This window comes from Orbicella franksi, chromosome 7 (genome assembly GCF_964199315.1).
Source record: "Orbicella franksi chromosome 7, jaOrbFran1.1, whole genome shotgun sequence".
NCBI lineage: Eukaryota > Metazoa > Cnidaria > Anthozoa > Scleractinia > Merulinidae > Orbicella > Orbicella franksi.
In genome coordinates, this window is record NC_138151.1 from 2,951,481 (window position 1) to 2,971,513 (window position 20,033).

General features: G+C 39.2%; 2 protein-coding genes across 2 annotated transcripts; both read right to left on the reverse strand.

Annotated features, from left to right (window-relative positions):
- Nucleotides 1–555: 555 nt before the first annotated feature.
- On the reverse strand, nt 556–1,802 carry LOC145492773 (monocarboxylate transporter 10-like). The gene is made up of 2 exons (XM_081472159.1): nt 1,416–1,802; nt 556–1,062 (listed from the first exon to the last, which is right to left on the reverse strand). The coding sequence occupies exons 1-2, from the start codon at nt 1,800–1,802 to the stop codon at nt 556–558; spliced, it is 894 nt and encodes a 297-aa protein (XP_081328285.1).
- A 536-nt stretch (nt 1,803–2,338) lies between these two features.
- LOC145493041 (uncharacterized) lies at nt 2,339–3,999 on the reverse strand. The gene has a single exon (XM_081472443.1). The coding sequence runs from the start codon at nt 3,377–3,379 to the stop codon at nt 2,510–2,512; it is 870 nt and encodes a 289-aa protein (XP_081328569.1). The 5' UTR covers nt 3,380–3,999; the 3' UTR covers nt 2,339–2,509.
- Nucleotides 4,000–20,033: the final 16,034 nt, after the last annotated feature.

Below are 20,033 nucleotides of genomic sequence, written 5' to 3' on the forward strand. Positions count from 1 at the left end.
TGAATAAATTATGTAGCTATTTCAAAACATTATGCACAATTTCAGTGGACATGTACATGTGGTAAGTTGTCAAATTAATTCCGTAGTGCAAGCTTTAATTAGCGACACAGATGAATTTTAAAGAAAAGGTGAGTCAGTGAGTCAGTGAGTCAGTGAGTCAGTGAGTCAGTGAGTCAGTGAGTCAGTGAGTCAGTGAGTCAGTGAGTCAGTGAGTCAGTGAGTCAGTCAGTCAGTGAGTCCGTCAGCCAGTCAGTGAGTCAGTCAGTGAGTCACCTAGTCAGTCAGTCGTTAGTCGGCGAGTCAGTTGTACCCTTACAATTAAATAAAGAAGACACAAAACAATATTTCTTTTTCAAAGTTCTGTGTTGCCTTTATTAAGTAGCCAGCCCTTTAGCAGAAATTATTTCACACGACAGCTCTATCAAATTATACAACGAAACCATATCTATGTATATAATTGTATAATATTAAAAAAATTATATAATCCAGTGGCTAATTATGGGTCTTGATATAGTCAGAAGAGACCACATGACCTGGGCTTCATTTGGTTTTGTATCAAGGGTTTATTACATATTCACCTTGCTTTCGTAACAAAATTGGAACAAAAGAAGCTAGGACAGCGGAAATACACGTTGTGGCACCCAAGGAGTAGAACGCGATAGCGTAACTCTGGAGTCCGTCATAAATCCATCCAGCGATCAGCGGTCCAAGTGTTCGCGGAATGGCGATTACAAAGAAAGTCATTCCTAAACCGTACGAGACTTTCTGGGGACCCAGAATGTCACAAACAATAACTGGGTTTATGATTAAGTAACATCCTCCGAACAAACCAAATATAAAAGCATCTATGGCTAAAATGGTGAAGGATTCTGTAACAGGTACAACAAAATTGCTTAAGCCTACAACAAGAAAGGCGATTTGAGCGATGTAAACGCGATTGAAGCGTCGGATATCCGAGATGCGGCCGAAGATGACACGACCGAAACCCGATCCCACAGTTACAAATGTTAACAGTAGGGAGGCACGAGTCTTGTCAATTCCAAGGTCTTCAGCCAAGCGAACCTGAAATAAATGAGAAATTAAAACCTGGTCACGTAAATATTCAGTAACGGAGGGAAACTGAACACCATCTGGCCTCCAATAAACGTATTAGGCTAATGAACGGTTGCTAAGCAACAGAATGCCTTTATGACGAGACAGCTTTTTGTGTAGTCGTAAGAGTTTATTCTAGATTTTGATTAGATAATACGAAGCGGTACCCGAGCCCTTCAGCAAAGGTTTTCCACAAACGACACTTTTCTTGGACATTTCAAAGCTTTCAAGCAGTTATCTGCCTTAGGTACAATTTCTAACAAGATCTATTGAAGGGGACAGATACCCGAAAAAGTTGAAAGAAACTTATGATGAAAACTCACCAAATGAACAAAAGGGACCATGTAACCGAGCATAAAGATGAAAATGACAGCGATCCACATCAAAAATGCTTTGTTGCTCAAAATCTCCCAGTCAAACAAAGACTTTGTTTCTGTTTGAGAGGTTGTGACGTCACTATCGTGTGGGCGCACGCGGTGTCTTGGCCGATAAACCAGTGCAAATCCAGACAAAAGGAGAAATGCTCCCGAGAGCACGCGAAACATGTTGGCCAGTCCAACATGAATGAATAGTTGTTGCATGGTCGGGCTGAGAACACTGCCTCCAACTGCACCACCGAGGGCCATTATACCATTGGCAAAGCAAAGTCTGGCTTTAAAGTACTTTGTGAGAATCAGCAAATCAGCGAAATACACCAAAGACGCACCCATACCCCACAACAAGCTGTAAGTTAGGTACAACATCGGGAGACTGGTGACGAAGGAAGAGCTCAATAACCCAATAGAGCAGGCCAGGGTACCAAGTAAGGCGACTACCCAGCATCCGTAGCGTTCGCTGATGACAGTTCCAAGAGGGGAGAATAAATAATATGTAGATACGGCTAGAGAGCTCACCCATGCTATAGGAAAAATAAAACAACGATGAGAAGGTGTGAGACGCGTCTTAAACAGAAAATAGCAAGAAAAGATCGAAACTTGGTCAGTCGGAAAGGAAAACATGCAAATATTCTTAGTTTCGCTAATGTATAATAGTTGTGTTTAATTAAACAAAGATCAAACTTGAAATTGAAAAATCAAGCAAACATGTCTATAAAATGTTCACCTTAAGCCCTGGCCAAACGGACTCGCAAGTAGTCGCAAATTGAACCTGCTTAGATCCTTCCATAGAGATACTTGCTCGCAAGTAAACGCAAGTTGCAAAAAAACTTGCATCGAGTTGCATGCAAATTTGATCTAAACCAAAGTTAGTGCAAGTCAACGAAAGCTCAAGCAAGGCCTGACCAAACGGAGTCGCAAGTAGACCCAAACTTTCAAGGCTTTATAATTCATTTGTGGTTGGGTAAAACATCCTCTTCACAGGCCAGCTATGATACTAAGAAACTGTTAAGCAGAGTCAAGAATGTAACAAGAATCAAGTGTTAAGTCAAAGCACTAAATATGAGTTTACCTGTTTCTGCTCTTGATTTGTTAAATTCGTCGATTAGCGCGGCATAAATGACTCCAGAACTGGTTATTAGTCCTCCAACGAAAAATTCCATCAAAAATGTTGTTCCAAGAACCACCCACGCCCAACCTCTGTCATAATGAGCCGCGTTATCAAGATGAGGTATTTCATTTAACCCAGCCTCTTCGTCGGGATGAGGTTCTTTAAAAACCTGAACGCTACTGTTTTTGTCGAGATTGAATCCGTCTTTACACCGGGCTACAACGTCACGAGAAGGCTCATTGTTATATAGAGCCTCTGCATCAGCATGAGGTTTCTTATCACAGTAGGCCTGGGCATCGAGTTGAGTGTGCTGACTGTCACTGGCAGATACAGCCTCTGTATCAGGACGAGGTTTGTTCTCACAGTAGGGCTTGGCATCAAGTCGAGTCTGTTGGATGGCACTGTCCTGTAGATTCTCTTCATCATAAGGAGGTTCTTCTTCGTCAGCAACGCTACTGTTTTTGTCGAGACTGAATCCGTCTTTAAACCGGGCTTCAACGTCACGAGATGGCTCATTGTTATATAGAGCCTCTGTATCAGGATGAGGTTTCTTATCACAGGAGGCCTGGGCATCGAGTTTAGTGTGCTGACTGTCACTGGCATATAGAGCCTCTGTATCAGGACGAGGTTTGTTCTCACAATAGGGCTTGGCGTCAAGTCGAGTCTGTTGGATGTCACCGTCCTGTAGATTCTCTTCATCATAAGGAGGTTCTTCTTCGTTAACATCTTCAACATCATTTGAGCAAGTCAGTTTCCATCCAGTTTCGTTTGCTTCGATACAGCTCTGACTGTCTTGATCCATCTGTTAAAAAATGATCGAGGATTAGCATCCGATCTACGACCACTAGATTACTGAGTAGTAGAAAAAGAGGTAAACTGGGGTGGGAGGGGGTCAAGATCCGGTTTCAAACAGGCATTTTATCAAAAGTCACTTTTCACGCCAGTGTACTTTTTTAAAAACACAATAAATTGATTCAGAAATTGACGAATCACATTTGTGCATCACACACTACTTTTTAACTTAACTTAACTTAACTTTAAATTAATGCTACTTCATTTTATTACATACAGTTACAAGAATTGCTCGCCCCTGCAACTAGTTCCAGAACTAATCGAGGCACGGGAAAGGGTTTCCTTTAATGGAAAGAAAGTAAAAGAGTAATGCTTACATCACCGCTCACTCATAAATTCTTTGCAACACTCTAGTTTTGATCGTGAGTGGACTTGTGACTGACCGTCTCTTATCAAGCCTTTGAGTCAGCTGGGGGAGCACGGTCGTATTTTTTTAATTTATTACGTATTTACTCCTGGAAACCGCAAAACAAATTTTGTTTACTTCATGGTTGATGATTTTTCCCGCTTGAGGCACGTAGTAACGTACATGAAAAAATTATGTAACATTCCTTAACTAAGCTTTTATCTCTAAACATGGAAAATCATGTTTACTGACACGTTTATTTTGAAGAAAAGTTTTCATCTTTATTTTACGTTACCGGCTGTGGCTCTGATTAGCAAGTCATCTTGGGTTTTTACTCTTAGCTTAAGGTAACAGATAGTTCACTGCTTGCTAGACTATCTTCCAAGTCTAGCTTGGAATACCAATTTTAATTTACTTGAAAATATAGCTGCTATCAAGCGTCTTTCGCAAAAATCTGTTAATATTCAACTGACAAAGCTATTTAATGGGAATGCCGCAACTGCACTAAGGCGTGTCCATACGGAAATCTTAAGGACCCATTGTTTAAATAGTTTAGACAAAGTTTAAGAAAGTCCATGCTTTAAAAACAATAGTCACGTGGATTACACTTCACGTGCTTGTTATCTTCAATTTAGCCTCCGCCATGCCGATGCTGCAGGGCCCCTTTAAAAACTTCAATTCGTACATAAATATGATGAAACTTTATCTTCGTTTTAAGGATAAGCCTTTCTTGTTTGACATTGTCACGGTCCTTAATTTGCAGCTATTCTGCAAAAAATAAAGGCTTCCTTACTACATCCCTAACAGGCTAAGTATATTTTTGTTAATCAAAATTTTCACTGGCTTTGTAAAGACCAAAAACCCAACAAACATGAACATACTTCGAGCAGGCTTTTTGCACCAATGGCATTATGAAAATATGAACGATAATATCACTCAGAGGAGGAGATTTGCATTATTACGTAACGTAACGAACATGCATCAGTGTTAGAGGTTAAAGAAGCACGTTTTTGATAGCATAGCAGTGAAAGTATATCCCAATTTTTTTTTTAGATGAATTCAACGCTATTTAAAAATGGACCAGCTTGACAAACGGGCAGAATATTTTCACCCCCGCGTGCGACCGGCCGGTCGAAGAACCGGAAAATAAGGTCCAGCCCCGGTAAAAAAGTGGACCGTTTTTACACAACTTTTATATACGACTTGACTATCGAGGTGCTTCGATTTGTAGACTTTGCCCGGGATTTTCGAAATGTGGATAACACTATCCACTGGATAAAACACCATCTAGAGGATAGCGTGTGTTTTCTTTTCTTTTTTTTTTTATTTTTTCAATTTTAACACCTCAGTATCCACTGGATAGCAATTTATCCGGTGGATAGCTTTATTCAACCTTCGAACAACTGGGGTCAGATTTAGTAGTTGTTTCATTCAACTGCAAAATTTATTTATACAACATGGTTTGTCATTCGGGTTTTTTTTTTCTGCTTCTTTTTTATTACATGAATCTCGGGTCAATTTTGTTTATCCGTGCACACATTTTCTTTTCAAACTTGGTCTAAATTGTAGCGTGCAAATTCAGATTGCCTTTTAACTCTACCAATATATAGCTTAAACCAGGGCCGATATTTATCTGCTCTACACACATTTACTATCAAACTGGGCCAAACTGGGGGTGACAAATTGCCCTGCCACGTAAGTGCGCCTTTGCTCATAAGTTATAACACCAATTACGATTCTTGTTAGCGAACGTTATTTTACTTCACTCTTAACACATGCCACGCCACGTTCTCCGGTACAAAACTCATTTTTGATAGATATGTGATTAACTGCCATTTAACTTAACATAAACTTTATTTTCGCAGCAAACACCTGTTAAAATTAAAATTCTACAAACAGAAATATTTTAACTTACTGAGCTAGGAAGCACTTTGCTGTTTGTTTCTGTCATCTTAGCGACTAATATATATAGGAGTGTTACCGTAAAGAGAATCTCTTTCATTCTTTGCCTCGCGCTTTTAAATATCACATCGGGAGCACGTGCATAAGAAGGGGGCGTTTTTTTTTTGTTTGTTTTTTTTGTCGTTAATGCAAATATCAATTTGCTGTTGTGTTCATTAAGTTGCAGTCAGAGGTTTTCTGCTTTATCAATCACCAATCAACTAGAAAAACTACCTCAATTATGGTCCTCTCTAACTTAAAATATCACTACAACACATTCTTTCAGAAAACGAAAAAAAAAAATTCAAATGAAATTCAAATGAAGCTGTAATCGCCTGTTGGTTGGAAGTACATTTCGTGTACATTTTCGTGATCATTAACATTCAATAGGCTTTTATAAATGACGCAAGTAGATCACACGGCGCGGCCTATCTAAAGAGCACTTACAGAATTTTTCGTGACTTTCCCGGGCACTGCTCGAGGGAATCTTAAAAATCCTTAATTCATGGACATTCCGCAGAAAAAAAAAAATTACCTTTCAATTCGGCCTGTTAACTGGATGCTACTGTTTGCTCCCGATAAGTGTTGGAGACGATATGTTTCATTGTTAAAACGTTCAAACAGAACAGGTCTGTGCGCAAATCGCGTAAAGAGACAGTAAAGTGATGTAAGGTCCAGTGCAGGTACTCTGGCAGCACGAGATAGAGAATGGAATGAACACGTGCAAAACAAAAGACAAGAAAACAAACTATACTAAGTTATATTTGAAACCACTTTTTCATTATATGCAAGTTGATAAAGTAATTTCTTGACTTTTAACTAAGATTTTACCACTTTGAGCATTCCCTCCGTTGTTTCTCAATTGTCCTGGGCCTACGCTAAACACAGGTCTCATCATCAAAAGCCCAAGTATACTTTGCTGATAGATGAGTTTGGAAACGTCATTTGTACGTCTAAGGAAGAGGAAAGCCGAACTCCTATCGCTGATGTGGACATCATGGTAAAAGAAAGGCTGTAATTACCTCAAAAGGGTACTGAAAAAGGGCTCTCTAATCACCTTCAAGAACGTAAGACATGTTCACTGGCAGTGAGAGGAGATGATCTATGGTCGCTTACTGGCTAGCAATGAGAACTTGTGATTAACTATCTGTTCATTAGACATTAGTTATCTCTTGTTTCAGCGATTAACTTCAATAACACTCCTAATCGTTTTTTCTCAAAGAAATCAAAACTGGTTTTATGCCACAATAATAAGCTTACCTAAATTTAAATGATCGCTACATGGTGTTTTTCCCACAGAAATAAAAGACATAAGCACGTTATACAAAAACGACCAATTACCTTAATCACGATCATAATTAACAAATAAAGAAGCCTCGACTGTGCTCTGTTGCAAAGCACGCAGGATCTGGGAAGCGGTAGAGCACGAAAGAAGTGTAGGGGAAAACACGGAACGTAGGAGAGTGATTTTCCCTTCTTCTTGAGTGCTCTACGGCTTCCTAAGTGCTTTACAACAGAACAGAGCACAGTCAAGGCTTCTTTATTTGTTTTATGATAAAGAATCCAATAATTTCCCCACGCATTCGGCTAAATTTTCAAACCAAACTATATTTTCCAAACGAGTAAAAGTGACGTCAGCCGTGCTAAATAATGGTTCAGCGATAAAAAAAAAAGTTCCAGTTTCAATAGCAGAAAGTATCTCCTGTCTGATCTTTGTTCACAATCTTGGTGCAGTAACTATGCTGTTCCACGAAGCCTTCGCGGGATCTATTCCGACCACCGATAACTGATCGGTCTTAGACATCAGAAAATATTTGAGTTTTCTCCTCCACATTATGCCGCATCTTTATTTCCACGGTTAGGGCTACCGTCCATACCGTCACGAAAACGGAGCTTTTCGTAAACGCTCTTCAAACCGTAGGAGTTTGAAAACGCCGGCTTTTCCTTTTCATGTGGACGAAAAACATTTGATGGGTTTTGCGAGTGAAACCTCCGTTTTCAAATTCCCGGCTTAGTGTGGAGCGGGGGCTTAATATTTGTTGTGCAGCTTCAATCAACTAATGGATACAACCTGCTGGTGGAAGTGTACTAGCCTTATTCTAATTCAAATAAATGTACCCAGACACAGCCTAGGAAAAGGAAAAATGACGGAAAATTCTGCGCAAAGAAGCCGATATATCGTGTATAGATAGTTATATTTTAGTAGCTACACGCTGTGGTGACGGTTTATGAAATTAAGCCACAGAGCTAGAAAGGACTGATTCCAACCACTGTTGCGAGCTTTGAAACCTTGGATTGATAGAAAAACCTTCCAAATCAATGACTTAGTTATTTCTCATTCCCAATGGAAGATTAAAAACTGCATTGTTAAGAAAAAACTTCAACGTACCCTGATTTCTGCTCTTGGTATTCTAGCAAGTCCGACAGTGTTTCTTCAAATCTGTTCAGTTCTCAAACTGGTACAAATAAACGACATCGTGATGGTGACTACAGTTTTCATATATTATATGTTGTCTTATATTATCACCCTCACAATAATTAAATGCTTTAAGTAATAATCACTATATAGATATTTTCAAAGTTTAAGTATAGTCAGGGCCGAATGGCGTTCATTATCTGATAAAAACGATATCATACAATCGTGTTACACGTCAGTAATTTCTCCTGTCGTAAACGGTTCAATGAAACCCCAATATACCATTGAATAATACCATAGCATATATTGTGAGCAATTGAAATATTAGGTCCAATATTGATTGCCAATTACGAGTTACTCAGTTGCATTAACGTACAAAACAAGTGTCCCAAGATCTTTGTCGTAAGAAAACAAAACGTAAGCAAACCAAACTTTTGTTCGGCATGCAATTGGTGAAAAGAGTGAAAGCAGACTTGGTTACAGCCTAAATCGAGTGTTCAGTATTATTCAGTATCAGGCGGTTAGTCAGTTAATTTATATGGGCGGGTTTGTCAAAGCTATTGCCTGAAGCAAATTTGATTCATTGTGAATCGATTGACACTGCCGATCCACGTAAAACAATACTGAGAATTGGGACTGAAACTCATGCGTAGCAACGTGGGTGGTCGCTTGATCTCGGATTACTAACACTCGTTGCTGATCAGAGTTCATCTACAAGAAACATTTTCAAAAGGCAGAAAAGTCATACATGTATTTTATGGGAGGCGATTTCAATGACTAAACAAAAAATGCAGCCGCTTCCTTTCAACATGGTAAAAGTCACCCACAATGAACCCTGTGTACATCAGTAATTCAATGCTGACGACTTTGATTTTGTCACCGGCAAATAATTCGTACGCAGTAGAGAGGGCCAAAGACAATAAAAGGATAATTTAACCCCCCCGAGTAATATAACGTGTCCTTGCCCCTTGGGCCATTCTTTATTTAAGAAATAAAAAACATGTTCCGTGTCTCTATCGAGTTTTATAACATAACTAAAGCAAAGGGCGCGCTCTGATTGGTTAATTTAGCGTCTACTATTTGCCCATGGGTGTACGCTGCTGACGTGTGTGTCACTGTTTACAAAGCAAATCTTTTGACAGACATTGTTTCCAAAGTAATGGCCGACGTTCTTCTGCCAGAAATGCGAAACGGTCTTCACAGTTGTCTGAAGATGAAACTTTATCGAGTTACTGGTGTGCAGTCGGTTGTCATGAATGAATTTTCGCGCGCTTGTTTTCTCATGTCATGTAAGACTACACGAACATTTTTTTGTGATGTAGCTCAATAAAAGGACTTCTGTTGTTCCAATGTCTCAATGTTACGTTATAAAACAAATGGTAAACGCCATAGCGTGCACTATTGAGTTATGGATGCACTTGGGAGGTTTCCTAAGCACTCAAGAAGTTTACGCTTCTTTCGTGCTTAGCAACCTCCCGCGTGCATCCATAACTCAATAGTGCACGCTATGGCGTTTACTGTTTGTTAATTAGTATAAATCTGCTAGCGTTCTATCACGAATGCCGTTCTCTGATTGGCTACACTACTCACTATCTATTCTGTGATAGATGGTGGGTAGCGTAGCAGTGTGCCTTTGCTGTCAAAATAACGGCCGCTGCCGGGCGTTTTCGAAGTGTCTGAGAAAAGGGTTTCGATGAGTTTTGAACGATAAGTAGGTTTATACTAAAACTATTAGATTATTCGCTCTCGCTGCGCCCTCGTCAACTATCACGCGATAGAAATCTCGAGCTCATAATCTAATAGTTCAATAGAAACACGAGTGGAAGTTTGGGAGAACGATAAATGCTGTGGGAACGCGAGCCGACAGGCGAGTGTTTCCACAGCTTCTTCGAGTCTCCTCAACCTTTCACGAGTGTTTCTATAACTCGAATATAACACGGAGAACATGTTTTCCATTTCTTTTAGAAAACAACGCGACGGAAAAAAGGGAAACAACTTGCTTACTTTGATCATCAGAATGTAAATTCTCTTTGCTCGCGCCATTATTACGTCAACAGCTCGTGTCAGTTGTGTGTTTCTATTGAGTTACAATAACCGTGTAATTTCTCGCGCACTGATCCGCTCATTTTTGTCATCAATACGAGTACAGATAGATAAAATCTTAATTTATGCAAGCTTTCAAGTTTAACTTTCAGCTGTCAAACTGTCAACTTTTTAGCCAATGAGATTTTATTGACTTAGCCACTCAAAAAGTGAGAAAAGCTACTGACAATGTTCGCGTCATTTTGAATAAAATTCACTTATTTTTGTTAATTTACGACAAGTTTACGGCGTCTTTTCCCCTAATTAATTCCCCGTATTTAACCATTTCGGGGTCTTGTTATTGTAAAAAACAAATTGACGTAAGTTTTTTATGCGTCTGTCCTCTTATCGATGATAAATTGGGTCATAATATTGTCAAAGTGGCTGTGGAACCACGAGCCGCTGGCGAGTGGTTCCGCACTAAACTTTGACAATGTTATGACCCAATTTATCATCAATAAGAGGACGCATAAAAAAAGTGATGTCAATTTGTTAACTTCTATTTTACCGCTGACAACACATTGCGGGCGAAGAGATCAGAGAATCCAACAACGTAGATTGTCAACAACGCATAAATTTGGAGTTTGGAAGGGTGTTGTGTGCAACTTTCAAACACGATTTCATGCAAATGACAAAACTATGGATCTGGTTTACACATTGCTTCTGTTAGCTGCTGCCTCGATCCCTCTGGTATCGGCGGGCGAAAATTGCGAACCTGTCACTGTAGAGTCTTGTTCCAGTGCAGGCTACAGGTTAACAGCAAGATTTCCGGATGTCGATGGCACACCTTATCAAGACTTTCAAGCTCCCCTTCTAAACCTGTACGTTCCATTGTTGACATTGTGTTCAGATTTTGCGGGTACGATCTTGTGTTCGCTGTATCTGCCGAAATGCGAGAAAGGCCGCGACACTCCGTTGCCGCCGTGTCGCAAAGTTTGCACACAGTTTGTCTCCGAATGTCAAGATAGTCTTCGCAAAGCGGGGTTAGCTGGCATGTTTACAGTACCACGTGATTTGCTACCTGACGGACGTAGACAGTCAAAAGAATGCTTTTATCCCTCCAACTTTAAGGATACTTCAATTCTCCTGGAGGTAAGGGACGATTTGTTTACCTTCCACAGTGAATAAGTTATGTAACTATTTTAAAACATTATGCACAATTTCAGTGGACATGTAGATGTACAAAGTTGTCAAATTAATTCCATAATGCAAGCTCTAATTAGCAACACAGATGAACTTGAAAGAAAAGGTGAGTCAGTGAGTCAGTGAGTCCGTCAGCCAGTCAGTGAGTCAGTCAGTGAGTCACCTAGTCATTCAGTCGTAAGGTTAGTCGTCAAGTCAGCTGTACCCTTACAATTAAATAAAGAAGACACAACACAATATTTCCTTTTCAAAGTTCTGTGTTGCCTTTATTAAGTAGCTAACCCTTTAGCAGAAATTACTTCACACGAGAGCTCTGTCAAATTATACAACGAAACCATATCTTTCTATATAATTGTATAATATTAAAAGGTAATATAATCCAGTGGCTAATTATGGGTCTTGATATAGTCAGAAGAGACCACATGACCTGGGCTTCATTTGGTTTTATATCAAGGGTTTATTACATATTCACCTTGCTTACGCAATAAAATTGGAACAAAAGAAGCTAGGACAGCGGAAATACACGTTGTGGCACCCAAGGAGTAGAATGCGATAGCGTAACTCTGGAGTCCGTCATAAATCCATCCAGCGATCAGCGGTCCAAGTGTTCGCGGAATGGCGATTACAAAGAAAGTCATTCCTAAACCGTACGAGACTTTCTGCGGACCCAGAATGTCACAAACAATAACTGGGTTTATGATTAAGTAACATCCTCCGAACAAACCAAATATAAAAGCATCTATGGCTAAAATGGTGAAGGATTCTGTAACAGGTACAACAAAATTGCTTAAGCCTACAACAAGAAAGGCGATTTGAGCGATGTAAACGCGATTGAAGCGTCGGATATCCGAGATGCGGCCGAAGATAACACGACCGAAACCTAATCCCACAGTTACAAATGTTAACAGTAGGGAGGCACGAGTCTTGTCAATTCCAAGGTCTTCAGCCAAGCGAACCTAAAATAAATCAAATATTAAAAACTGATCACGTACATATTCAGTAATGGAGGGGAACTGAGCACCATCTGGCCTCCAATAAACGTATTAGGCTAATGAACGGTTGCTAAGCAACAGAATGCCTTGATGACGAGACAGCTTTTTGTGTAGTCGTAAGAGTTTATTCTAGATTTTGATTAGATAATACGAAGCGGTACCCGAGCCCTTCAGCAAAGGTTTTCCACAAACGACACTTTTCTTGGACATTTCAAAGCTTTCAAGCAGTTATCTGCCTTAGGTACAATTTCTAACAAGATCTATTGAAGGGGACAGATACCCGAAAAGGTTGAAAGGAACTTATGATGAAAACTCACCAAATGAACAAAAGGGACCATGTAACCGAGCATAAAGATGAAAATGACAGCGATCCACATCAAAAATGCTTTGTTGCTCAAAATCTCCCAGTCAAACAAAGGCTTTGTTTCTGTTTGAGAGGTTGACTAGTGCCGCATAAATGACTCCAGAACTGGTTATTAGTCTTCCAACGAAAAATTCCATCAAAAATGTTGTTCCAAGAACCACCCACGCCCAACCTCTGTCATAATGAGCCTCGTTATCAAGATGAGGTATTTTATTTAACCCAGCCTCTTCGTCGGGATGAGGTTCTTTAAAAACCTGAACGCTACTGTTTTTGTCGAGATTGAATTCGTCTTTACACCGGGCTTCAACGTCACGAGATGGCTCATTGTTATGTAGAGCCTCTGTATCAGGACGAGGTTTCTTATCACAGCAGGCCTGGGCATCGAGTTGAGTGTGTTGACTGTCACTGGCATATACAGCCTCTGTATCAGGACGAGGTTTGTTCTCAGAGTAGGGCTTGGCATCAAGTCGAGTCTGGTGGATGTCACTACCCTCTAGAGTCTCTTCATCATGACGAGGTTCTTCTTCGTCGACATCTTCAACATCATTTGAGCAAGTCAGTTTCCATCCAGTTTCGTTTGCTTGTTACTGACCGTCTCTTATCAAGCCTTTGAGTCAGCTGGGGGTGCAAGGTCTAATTTTTTTTGATTAATTACGTATTTACTCCTGGGAACCGCAAAACAAATTTTGTTTACTTCATGGTTGATGATTTTTCTCGCGTTTGAGGCACGTAGTAACGTACATCAAAAATTTATGTAACACTCCTTGACTAAGCTTTTATCTCTAAACATGGAAAATCATGCTCACCGACACGTTTATTTTGAGGTTAAGTTTTCTTCTTCTTTTACGTCACCGGCTGTGGCCCTGAACAGCAAGTTACTCTGAACTTAAGGTAACAGATAGTTCATTGCGTGCTAGACTATTTCTCAAGTCTAGCTGCAAATACCAATTTTAATTTACTTGAAAATATAGCTGCTAACGAGCGTTTTTCACAAAGTCTGTTAACATTCAACTGACAAAGCTATTTAATGGGAATGCCGCAACTGCACTAAGGCCTGTCGATACGGAAATGTTAAGGACCCATTGTTTAGGCAAAGTTTAAGAAAGTGAAGAATACAAAAGCAAAAACCGACATAACGTGGGATGATTTTTTGAAGGTGTACTATATTTCGGCTGGCCAAACCAGCCTTCTTCGGGTACAGTGAGAACTTTACATTGGGACGTGTATTTATGTAGCCGATATTTTCGTAATACCTGAAATACGTAAAGCTAATTGACAGTGTAAATTAAAGATAAGCATACGGTAAAATAAAATAAAATAACATAATAAAAGGAAACAAATGAGAGCAATTAATATGTTTCTTCACGGATGTTTAGACCATCAGGATCAATTGTTCTGCCTTTTTGAATTAAAAAAGCTTCCCTGGCCTTACGGATAGAGTCTCGGTTCGAAAAGATTTTTTTCGACCGGGATTAATTGCATGTCGTTAGCAGTGTGGTTAGGACAGGACAGGGAATGTTCGGCGGTGTTCACTAAATCGGTCTTTTAATCATCATTTCGTCTCTCCTATGTATTGAAAATTACAGCGGTAACATTGAATCATGTAGATGAGGTTTTTAGTATCACAGGTCAGGTTAGATTTTATGAGGCGCGTTTCCCCGGTAGAAAAGAAGGTATATGTAGTAAGTCCATGAGAAATGTAGGGACAAGTAGCAGAGTTTTTGCCACAACGGAAAGAACCAGAAGGGAGTTGGGATTAGAAGAATTAGAAGAGAGTTTAGCTGTAACTGGTAAGTCACGAAGGTTAGGGGAACGTCTGAAGACTACAACAGGCAAATGCTGAAAAACGTTTTTGTAGCGGTTAGAAGAGAGCAACAAATTGTAATGTTTCAGTTTTGATGATGTTAGAAAAGTGAGGAAGTGATGGATTGAAGGTAGTTATAAATGGTCTTAAAAACGTCTTTGGTTCGTAAAGTGAGTCTGCGGGGGATGTCGGATGCGTTTAGGTTTGTTGACGTCTTTGGTTTGTAATTACTACGTAACTAGCATTTATCAGAGTGTTAGGGGTTAAAGTGTCAAGTTTTTGATAGCATAGCAGCGAAAGGATAACCCAAGATTGTTTTAGATGAATTCAACGCTATTTAAGAACGGACCAGCTTGACAAACGGGCAGAGATTGTGATAGATGAATTCAACGCTATTAAAGAACGGACCAGCTTGATAGACGGGCTGAAATCTTTTCACCCCCGCGTGCGACCGGCCGGTCGAAGAACCGGAGGTCCACCCACGATAAAAAAAGTGGACCGTTTTTACACATCTTTTGTGCACGACTAGACTATCGAGATGCTTCGATTTGTAGACTTTGCCCGGGTTTTTCGATAACGCTATCCACCGGATAAAACACCATCTCGCGGATAGCGTGGTTTGTTTTGTTAAGACCTCAGTATCCACACTAGATGGTTAGCGTTATCCTGCCTTCGAATAACTGGGGCCAGATTTAGTTGTTGGTTCATTCAACTGCAAAATTAATTTACACAGCATGATTTGCCTGTCGGGGTTTTTTCTACTTCTTGTTTATTCGTGTATATGAAACTCGGGTCAATTTTGTTTATCCGTGCACACATTTTCTTTTCAAACTTGGTCTAAATTGTAGCGTGCCAATTCAGTTTGCTTTTTAACTCTTCCAATATATAGCTTAAACGAGGGCCGATTTTTATCTGCTCTACACACATTTACTATCAAACTGGGTCAAACTGTGGGTGACAAATTGCCACGCCATGTAAGTGTGCCTTTGCTCATAAGTTATGATACTACGATTCTTGTTAGCGAACGTTATTTTACTTCACTCTTAACACATGCCACGCCACGTTCTCCGGTGCACAATTAACTGCCATTTAACTTAACATAAACTTTATTTCCGCAGCAAACACCTGTTAAAATTAAAATTCTACAAACAGAAATATTTTAACTTACCGGGCTAGAAATCACTTTGCTGTTTGTTTCTGTCATCTCAGCAACTAATAAAGGAGTGTTACCGTAAAGTGAATCTCTCTCATTCTTTGCCTCACGCTTTTAAATATCACATCGGAAGCACGTACATAAGAAGGGGGCGTTTTTTTTTCTTTTTGTTGTTAATGCAAATATTAATTTGCTGTTGTGTTCATTAAGTTGCACTCAGAGGTTTTCTGCTTTATCAAACATCAATCAAGTAGGAAAACTGTCCAATTATGGTCCTCTCTAACTTAAAATATCATTAAAACACATTCTTTCAGAAAACGAAAAAAATTCAAATGAAATTCAAATGAAGCTGTAATCGCCTGTAGGTTGAAAGCACATTTCGTTTGCATTTTCGTTATCATTAAAGAATGCAGAGACCGTGAACCACACAAAAAAATAATTCAAACGGCTTTTATAAATGACGCAAGATGATCACAACGCGGCATACCTAAGGAGCACTTATAGACTTTTTCGTGACTTTCCCGAGCACTGCTCGAGGGAATCTTAAAAATCCTTAATTCATGAACATTCCGCGGAAAAAAAATTACCTTTCAATTCAGCCTGTTAACTGGATGCTACTGTTTGCTCTCGATAACTGTTGGAGACGATATCTTTCATTGTTAAAACGTTCAAACAGAACAGGTCTGTGCGCAAATCGCGTAAAGAGACAGTAAAGTGATGTAAGGTCCAGTGGAGGTACTCTGGCAGCACGAGATAGAGAATGGAATGAACACGTGCAAAGCAAAAGACGAGAAAACAAACTATACTAAGCTATATTTGAAACCTTTTTTTCATTATATGCAAGTAATTTCTTGACTTTTGAATAAGATTTTTCCATTTAGAGCATTCCCTCTGTTTTTTTCTCAATTTTCCTGGCCCCAGGCTAAACACAGACTTCATCGTCTGAAGCCCAAGTATACTTAGCATAGATGAGTTTGGAAACGTCATTTGTACATCTAAGGTAGAGGAAAGCCACATTCCTACCACTGATGTGGACATCATGATAAAAGAAAGGCTGTAATTACCTCAAAAGGGTATTAAAGAAAGGCTCTCTAATCACCTCAAAGAACGTAAGACATGTTCACTGGCAGTGAGAGGAGATGAGTCTATCGTCGCTTACTGGCTAGCAATGAGAACTTGTGATTAACTCTCTGTTCAGTAGACATTAGTTATCTCTTTTTTAAGCGATTAACTGCAATAACGCTCCTGATCGTTTTTTCTCAATGAAATCAAAAACGTTTTGTTTATATGCCACAATAATAAGCTAAATTTAAATGATGGCTACATGGTGTTTTCCCCAGAGAAGTAAAAGACACAAGCACGTTATACAAACGGCCCGGCAATTTCCTTAATCGCGATCATAATTATGGTTAAATAATGCTACTCTTCAGAAGAAATTAAAATACTTGTCACATACGCATATTTAGGGGAAGGCTTCTTTTTCTTATGAAAAGGTTCAGCGATAAAAAAAAAAAATTCCAGTTTCAATAGCAGAAAATATCTCCTGTCTGATCCGCCTTTGTTCACAATCTTGGTGCAGTAACTACGCTGTTCCACGAAGCCTTCGCGGGATCTATTCCGACCACCAATAACTGATCGGTCTTATACATCAAAAAAATATTTGATTTTTCTCCCCACGTTACGCCGAAAAACTTTGAAAACGCATCTCTATTTCCGCGGTTAGGGCTACCGTCGATACCGTCACGAAAACGGAGCTTTTCGTAAACGCTCTTCAAACCGAAGGAATTTGAAAACGCCGGCTTTTCGTTTTCGTGTGGACGAAAAACATTTTGAAAACGTGTTATGACAAAATTCGCCGTTGCACAGGCATTTCTTTATTATTTGGAAAATTATAGAAAAAACCTAACGGTAGCCTCTTTTCAGTTAACAGCTAGAAATCTTAAGTTATTGTTCTACTTTGTACTTTGCCGATTCTTTGTACACCTGAGCGTGTGCAACGCTGTTTCACTAACTTTCATTTAGAAAACAAGTAGTTCGTTATCGGATCATTTGAGTTTCTTTTCATTATTAAAATCTACTTTCCGTCCCCCAGAAACTAGCCAGCTGAACTACTTTTCACTAATGAAGTTTTATTAGTTGCTCGAAAGTTAGCCAGCTGAACTACTTTTCACTAATGGAGTTTTAATGCTTTCTATTCATACTAATTTTTCCTTGCTGTCGGTAACACCAATTCAGAATTTCAAATTTAAGTATCTCACTTTTAATTTCCTAAGTTTGTTCTATCTGAATCTCAGCCTGTGTGATTTTAATCCTAGCACTCTATTTTTAATTTTGGAAGCCTCGTGGTGTTGATTAGAATTCGCTACCTTAATTAAGTACTTTCCGCTCGTATTGTATACTTGAAGTTACATTAGCATATTGTAAACACTTGACGTGTAAGGGATGATATATAAGCAAGTACGTTTGTAAAAATTATTCGATTTTACAGCGGCTACTCCGCCGAGTATGTCAATTTCACCCTCGACGTTAGAGTGCAGAATAAACTACTGTTAGACCAAGTTATGTCTCTTCGTTGACGTCCGTAGTGAAGACCATTGAAGTAGATCCTCGTGTACCAGGAAATCGTGACGAATTTCCGTTCCCGCAGCCGAGCAGTGCTCTCCAAGAGTTAGATTCCCCCAGTTGTCAGTTCAAGTGTCCGTTCAGTCCGAAATTTACAGTGTTGCAGGAAAAACTTATCGTCACAAACGGAACTTTTCGAAAACGATGACGTCACGATAATCATGTGATCTCCATGCCTGAGTTTTCCTCAAACACAAATCCAAAATGACCGGTAATTGCTGTGTTTGTTAAATTCTTCCGGCGTAGTGTGGACGGAAAACATTTATGGTGGCTGAACACAATTTTTGATAAATATAAACAGGCCTTTAAAATCGGTTTTGTTTATTTGCAGAAAATCTAGTCATTAGATTTTCTTTATAATTTGCATGCAACAAGCTTGTAACGATTCTCACAAGTTAACACCATTTTGCTAATAATTTAAAAGAGAGATCTTTAATTATCCCTTGTTGAAGGTTCACTGGAATATCTAGAATTTCCTTTGTTAAAGTTCAATTATTTTCAATACTCCAGTTACTTATTTCCTAAATTATTTTCGTGCCAAATTTCGTGAAATTCTAATGAGTGGTTCTCGAGAAATAGGCTTATTTCCGAGAGTGCAATTTTCATTCAATCACAATTTTTAGATTTACTACGTATGCGCTGCATTTAACTGGGTTCTTTCAGTCAGAAAGAAAAAGCTGAGAACTGCTGGGTTCTTTGCATCGTTACCTTTTCTAACATATCTTTGTAATAAAAGACTAAAGCCATCAATACGCTGCGTTCAATTATAGAGAAAAATAGCACAGATACTGCGGGTGTTGAGTAAATAAAATGATCGCTTTATTGACGGCACGTTTGTTTTTTGCAATCTTTGTGCGCGCGCTGAATTGCATCAGCAAAAGCGCGCGCGAAACTGTGTTCGGCCACCTTAATACGTTTTGAGAGTGAAACCTCCGTTTTCAAATTTCCGGCTTAGTGTGGAGCGGGGGCTTACTATTTGTCGAGCAGCTTCAACCAACTAATGGATACATCCTGCTAGTGAAGGTGAGCTAGCCTTATTCTTATTCAAATATATGTACCTAGACACAGCCTAGGAAAAGGAAAAATGACGGAAAATTCTGCGCAAAGAAGCCGATATAGTGTAATACATAGTTTGTTCTTTTAGTAGCTATAGGCTGTGGTGACGGTTTAGGAAATTAAGCCACAGAGCTAGAAGGGACTGATTCCAACTACTTTTACGAGCCTTGAAACCTTGGAATGATAGAAAAACCTTCCAAATAACTGCCTTAGTTATTTTTCATTCCGAATGGAAGATTAAAATCTCAGCATTGTTAACAAAAAACTTCAACGTACCCTGATTTCTGCTCTTGGTATTCTAGCAAGCCCGACATTGTTTCTTCAAATCTGTTCAGTTCCTAAACTGGTACAAATAAACGACATCGTGATGGTGACTACAGTTTTCATGTGTTGTCTTATATTATCACCCTCACAATAATTAAATATAGACATTATATTATTATACTATATTATATTATATTATATTATTTTGTTTAAGCATAGCCAGGGCCGAATGGTGTTCATTATCTGATAAAAATGATATTTTACAATCGTGATACACGTCAGTAAATTCTCCTGTCGTAAAGTTCAGTGAAACCCCAATATACCATTGAATAATACGATAACATTGTGGGGGATTGAAATATTAGGTCCAATATTGATTACCAATTACGAGTTACTCAGTTGCATTGACGTACAAAACAAG

Coding starts and splice junctions, on each gene's coding strand:
- LOC145492773 (XM_081472159.1), bottom strand. CDS start 1,802: ATGGGTGCGTCTTTGGTGTATTTCGCTGATTTGCTGATTCTCACAAAG. Junction 1,063..1,415: donor TGGTCCCTTTTGTTCATTTG/GTGAGTTTTCAT, acceptor CATTTATTTCAG/GTTCGCTTGGCTGAAGACCT.
- LOC145493041 (XM_081472443.1), bottom strand. CDS start 3,379: ATGGATCAAGACAGTCAGAGCTGTATCGAAGCAAACGAAACTGGATGG.